Here is a 6587-nt window from a genome sequence, read left to right as displayed (position 1 = left end):
TACTGGTGTCATGTGAGGGAAGTTTGGTGAGCAGACAGGATTTCTAGTTAAAATACAACAAAACACACAATGTGGACCACACAGACAAACCTCTGTTTGTGGTACCAGACAGCCAATTAGTTAGTATGAGTTGTGGAGGATATTCAGATCAGTACAGTAAATGTAGCAATACCACAATGTGACAGTACTCCATTTCAAAAATGTTACTTAATCACAAGTACAAAAGCATTTATAGCAAAATGCCCTTTAAAAGTACTCATTATGCAGGAGAGTCAATATCAAAGTAGTGGGTTATTATTACTTATGCATTAACATTTCAGCAGCATTTTGATGGTGTAGCCACTCGAGACGGAGCTAATTCTAATGACTATAACCTACAGCAATATATCATATTTTATAAACTGCTAATGTAAAAGGGTAAAAAGTACATTATTTCCCACTGAAATGTAGTGTAGTAGTAGAATAAAGTAGCTTAAAGGGTGAATTACGCCGATTTTAAATTCATACCTATTTTTCCTATGGTCTCAGACAGCAACATAAATAACTCTCTCCCAAATCCAAAAACTAGAGTGGTAAATCTGTTCCATAGACAATTAATTGGGAAAGATGTTATAGATGACACTGAGCACCCAGGGGAATGTTCTGAGTGTATGGGTACATTTTCTGTTTCACAACTGAGATCACTACAATAGAATCAAGTAAACAAAATAATGTATCTCCCATTAATTGTCTACAGAGCAGCTTCAGACTTTATACTTGATGACATCATATGTTGGTTTCTGGCTTTGAGAGTAGTTCATGTTCACAAATATTGATTGAACTTTCTTAGGTCATACAATATATTGGAATTGTTAAAGTAGGAGGTGTTCCTCCTTAAATGGAAATACCTTAATTGTACTTAAGTAAATGTACTAAGTTACATTGCACCACAAGCTCTAAGTTTCTAGTGAGTGCAACATGTGAAGTGGCTTAAGAGAATACACAATTTAATGTATGCAAACCTGTTGCAGTCGGGTTTGAGATGTCTTCAGCTACAAAATGGTACTGCTATCTGCAGAAAACTTTGTCCTTTAAGTAAAAATGATCACAACAAATCTTCATAAGAAGCTTCAATATGTAAGACGATGATCTGATGCTTTTGGAGGACTCAACAGACCATAGAGGCTCTTTAGCAGAGGATTACTGTTACATCATGAGTAGTGTGTTTGCAACTAACATGATCAAACAGGATAGAAGCTTTCAGAGGCCCAAATCTACCTGCTCAAAGACAAGAGTGACAGCTGGAGTCACTTTACGGGAGTGAAGAGTAAATGTTGTTCTAGTTGTTGTTTTCCTTCTCTATTTGTATATGTGTGTTGTGTTGGAGGGGATAAAAGCTAGTGAGGACTGAGGGGAAGTGGAGGTGTGAACGTCACACTAAGAGAAAGGTCATTATTACCTTGATGGGGGCAGCGAGGTGTGTGACGTATCTTAATGTTTTTACGAACTGACAGGTGTGTCAGCCACCAGACTCTGCAACAACCAATGATGAGGATTGTTACTTTTGTTTTTTTACCATTATCCAAGTGGGGGCAGATAGTGTGTGCTGTTTACAGTGCATTAGGTATTACCATAGGCCTGCTCCCTGACATGTATGTGCTAAATGGTTTGATATCCACCCTTGTTTGCTCACTGAGGTCTAAAGGTAAAAAAAAAAATATCCTAAGAGGCATTTGTCTTTAAAGTTTTCATTGTTGGCTCAGGGTGGTGCAGATGTTCCTGCTGTTTGAACACTTCCTGCATAACAGGGGGTTGTCCGATTTCCTCAAGCATGTTTACGATGGACCAACAAGCGTTTTAATCTGATGAGGAATACCGTCTTGTTTTTGTTCCTGTGAGCACGATGCAAACACTCTTCCTTTTAGGGGGAATTTGTGGTTGCTGAAATTCTCTCTCCACACTGCCAAAGGGCACACTTGATGTCACAGATTATTCGGATTGAAATATAGTGTGTTGTCGGTAAATCAATCTGCATGCAAAAGACACATGCATTTAGATCACATGCTTTATCCTCGGCTCTCACTGTGCACTGCTGCATTTGTGTCATCCAACAATCCATTTTTGTGATCAACCAGAACCCATTTTATTAAGACCCTGCAAGAAATACACGATAATCAGCATAACGTACCAAAGGATGATATGGCAGAGATATACTGAAATACTCTTTTATAGTCACTAGCCTTACATAAAGAGCCTGCATGGAAAAAAAAAAAATATATATATATATATATATATTTTTTTTTTAATGCAATCATATCACACACATCCATTTGAATCGCACTGCAGCAGAAGGTGCTTTTGTAATGTCGTTAATTTGATCCAATCAAAACAGTGAAAATGAATCCAACCGACTAACTAGTGCAACTGTAGCTCCCAAATCAGTCAGACCACCTCCAGAGGGTCTCTGTCAGCCTTTGAAACCACCACTGTTACACTGTCAGGAAGACGCACAGCCAGCTTCTCCCTGAACACAGCCAGAAAACCCCGCTCACTGTTGCTATGGTCACTGAGGAGGACGTTAGTTCCCTTCGCCACGGCGTCCAACACTTCATGGTGGGACATCTCACCTGAGCAATGGATATGGTAATTACTTTATGCAGGCATTATCAAGCAAATAAATTGACAGTGAAACAAATAATATCAGCTATACGCAACTGTTTTGAATGAAAACTGAATTAGATTTTTACTTTAAATGTCTACCTGTGATGTAGAGGTCTGTCTTGACTCCGTTCAGTACTGAGGCCCCAGATCCAGCACACACAGCCACCGTGCACACAGAGGACTCTTGAAAATATCAGAATAAGGACACATTTTAGATCTTAGAACCATCAGAGCAAACATATCAATCAAAGTTTGATATCAAAGTAGCCATCTGCTTCTTTACAGAATCAGGATACTTCCCTCAAGGAAATTATTTAAATAATTTTTTAGTGGCATCCAGAGCTGTTAATTGAATTTTTAATAAGTGTATTCATCACCTCTAAGTCACATTTAGGGCTGGCTCTCTGTGTGAGCTATTATTGCCCAAAGAAGCCAAGTCCAGGCTGACATCTCTGGCAGCGCTCATTATGTATTTCCATATTCAGGCTGAAGACTCTAGAGGTTTTAAGTTTCTGGTCGTGGCCTTTATGACATTCTTGACCCATTTGGTTGTGGTACGTTTGCTTGATATATGGTCTGTATTTGTGTATTATAATTAAGATGTGTATTTACCCAATTGGTGAACAAACTGTGTCATAGTATGTTTTGCTAATATAGTGGTTTGGTTTGTATGAAGGTATGATAAACTAACTAAATTCCTGGTTGTTCCTTAAGCTTCACCTCTCATCTCTTAATCTAAAACTGCAAACCATTCAGAACATCTACTGCACCCAATGCTCGCCTAATGGGTAAGTGTTCATCAGCCACACATTCACAGTGTTTCTTTTAACTTATAACACCAGTAATAACCTACTGTTTGTATAAGAGTTCATTACCTAGCGTCTGCCCCAATCCCAAAGCCAAACGGAGGTGACTCAAACCCAAGTGGGACTTCATTTTCTGGATGGCTGTTGCCACAGTTACTGGCTGGTCCAAAACACTAAGTCGTCCTTGGCCATGGCCCGGGAGAGGGGGCTGCAGGGAGTGTCAGATGGACAGTAAGTAAAAAAAAAAAAAAAAGGTGTTATTTCTAAATAATATTCAATTTCCTTAATTTATTGGTGTTCTTTGGTTCATTGTCTAACAGTGAAGCGTTTGTGCTGTACCTTTTCTAACTTTAGGATGCTGAAGGACAGGCTGGGAGCATTGTGTCGTAACAGAGTCTGGACACTGGGGGTCAGCGCTGAGTCACTGCAGGTTACGCTGGCATGGATCCCACTGTTGTCTGGTCTGTTATGAGGGCAAATAAACTTAATTATTATTCACCAGCACAAAGGACCTTAGTGGTGATCAGTGTTTTTTTGCATGTTTAAACCTATTACCTACAACTTCTATATACCTTACATTACTACTGACCATGTTCTATGATTGGTTTCTGTTCTTTTCAGTCCCCACTTTTTGAAAACAGTCAATCAATCACAGTGCATGATTCTTAGCCTTTACTTTGTTGTCAAAGTTATGAAACCAGCTTGTGGTAATGACGTTGTGTGTCTGGCTTTTGCTGGAAGATTTGATATCCAAGGTGTGAAGTGAAAGCTAATTGGCTTTAAAATCAAACCCTGGGTGTTGTGAATACTGTAGCGGTGGCATTAAAACTGACACTCAAATCTTGCCCAAAAACACAGTTTTCACAACTTTGAGAATAAACAGAAGATTAGAAGATGGCTGTGTTGGATTGTGAAAGTTTCAGTGGATTTTATAATGTACTAAAATGAAGGAAATTACAGTAAAGGGTGCTTGAATGAAAGGAAATCAATGCAAAACTCATTGTATGTTTTTGAAATGGTCTGTAAAGTATATGAAACTTGTAGTTAAAGGCTAACCCATGCTAAACTAGCAAAATGCTCCTTTAATTAAAGTTAAAATATGAAGTGCTAATTTGTACACAAATCCTTGGTCAATGCAAACATGTACAGGACCTGCCGACCGAATGTTGTAGTGTTGTTTCACTGTCACAAGCCTTCAGTTCCTCCATAACAGTGTTTAGTTCCTCTGTGCTCCTGACGGTGAATTCCAGTTTGTGACTGTGGGAGGCGCCACCAAGGGCCTGACTCAGCACAGACACCTGGCCGCTACCTGAGAGTCAAAGACAGACACCAGAGATGGAAAAAGACTCTCAGGGGACAAGGTGGAGGACACAAAGTTGACCAGAAGGTCAGTGTAATGTGTCACAGCATTTCAGCCTATATCTTCATTAATTATGTCCTGTAGGTATGTGTGACACATTTTTCATTCAGAATGACCTCTTACCTAGACCCCCGACCAGCCAGTCGTTCACTCCTCCTTTAACACTATCCCACGAAGTGTGAGGGGAGAAGATCGCTATCCCGGCCTCCACAGCCCGGATGGCCAATCGCTGCTTCCAATCTTTCTGAACCAGACGCTTGATTGGCCGAAATAACGGAGGGTGATATGAGATGATAAGGTCACAGTTAATGGCCTCTGCTTCCTCCATGACAGGATCTGTAAGGTCGTTGGTTAGCAGGATGGTTTTAACAGGCCGAGATTTGCTGGGTTCGATCAGCAGGCCGACATTGTCCCAGGACTCAGCCAGAGACAGAGGAGCGAGTTGCTCCAACACCTGCAGAACTTCTTTTAGCTCCATCAGGCTTGAACAGTGAGCAGAAAGAGAGTGAAGAGATGAGTATAGGGGGACTGAGGCCTGTTGGCTTGTAAAGAAGCAGTGACTGTGAGTATATGAAGGGAGAGATGGGGGGATGGATGAAACTGTTGAGGCAGAGAAGTACAGAGCAGCCTGTGAGGTCAAGCTCCTCCTGGTACAAAGTCTTCTATAGGTGAGTGAAAAAAAGGTCCAAGAAAGGCTTCTACATCCAGTCAACATCAGTGGAGACCTGTGTGGACATAAAAAAAAATTACTAATTAAGTCCTACCTTAATAAATAAGAGCTAGTACTTAGCAACAGATACAAACTGAACTTGTTAATGTTAGCCCAATATCTAATCTAATGAGAAAGACAATACATATTTATGGGCCTGAAGCCTAATGTTTAGTGTTTATAAAGTGCAGTTACGCTATTTCAAACCTTATTTATGGATCAAACATGACCTACAGCTTTATGTTGTTGACAGCCACTGACTGCTGGGAAGCATGCAGCTAACAGCAGAGCTACTCGGCTAACATTAGCTACTTATATACACACTAAGTCGACACCGCTACTTAAAAACTCACTATCAACATATCAATGTGTGCACGAGTGAACTTATCATACTTTCGCTTGCCTTTGACTTTAACGTTAGAAGACTACTAACGGACGAAGTGGAAGTGACCGAGAGGGTGCATCACATACTGTAGAATATGTAGAATGTCCCTTTCCGGCTTCCGTTTCTTAAAGCAACGCAGTTTTGATTGGACAGTTGAAATGTCAGTGAACATTGTTGTGAGCTCTTTTTGAATGTGATTTTATTGAATTACTACTGGCGGAAAGACTACTTTACTCAGTTCTAGTCAGATATCAGCAGTTTTCACTTTATGGTTGATAAATGATGTTAAACCAAAAGTTACTGTAGAACTGGTAAATTTAATAACAATTAATTTGTATAATCTGGCTGCACACTATTATGATAATGTTGACAATCATTTGATTAATACAGTATAATAATGTAATGTGAAACTTTCATACTAAAGAGCCGCATGGACAATATCAACCATACCCACATTTTTGTTGCAAAGTGTATTTTGCAAATATCGTTTCTATTAATTGTTTTCTATCTAGACCTACTTATTAAACTATTCAGTGATATTTATATCCTTTGCAGCTTGGAAAACTCCATTAAACTGCATTTAAGAAACAGTAACTGAAATAGTATTCACTGGAGAGAATAATAAGTACTGACAGATTGATTCATGAAAGAGGACCTTACTGTTTAACATTATCTGAAAAACCATTT

At 39.5% G+C, this 6587-nt stretch overlaps 1 protein-coding gene across 4 annotated transcripts; it reads right to left on the bottom strand.

Moving 5' to 3' along the window:
* Positions 1-2097: 2097 nt before the first annotated feature.
* On the bottom strand, positions 2098-6003 carry nif3l1 (NIF3 NGG1 interacting factor 3-like 1 (S. cerevisiae)). 4 transcript variants are annotated; one of them, XM_078279769.1, is made up of 7 exons: positions 5919-6003; positions 4930-5531; positions 4599-4755; positions 3786-3909; positions 3516-3654; positions 2740-2823; positions 2098-2606 (listed from the first exon to the last, which is right to left on the bottom strand). In XM_078279769.1, exons 2-7 carry the CDS (start codon positions 5519-5521, stop codon positions 2422-2424), a joined length of 1281 nt encoding a protein of 426 aa, XP_078135895.1. In that variant the 5' UTR covers positions 5522-5531; positions 5919-6003; the 3' UTR covers positions 2098-2421. The 4 variants fall into 4 exon arrangements, with proteins under 4 accessions (XP_078135895.1, XP_078135894.1, XP_078135897.1 ...); XM_078279768.1 differs by having other exon boundaries at positions 5909-5997; XM_078279771.1 differs by lacking the exon at positions 5919-6003 and adding an exon at positions 5869-5887.
* Between the last annotated feature and the right edge of the window lie 584 nt (positions 6004-6587).

This window comes from Sander vitreus, chromosome 21 (genome assembly GCF_031162955.1).
Source record: "Sander vitreus isolate 19-12246 chromosome 21, sanVit1, whole genome shotgun sequence".
NCBI lineage: Eukaryota > Metazoa > Chordata > Actinopteri > Perciformes > Percidae > Sander > Sander vitreus.
Note: the sequence above shows the minus strand (reverse complement) of the source record. Positions and strands in the feature narration are given on the sequence as shown.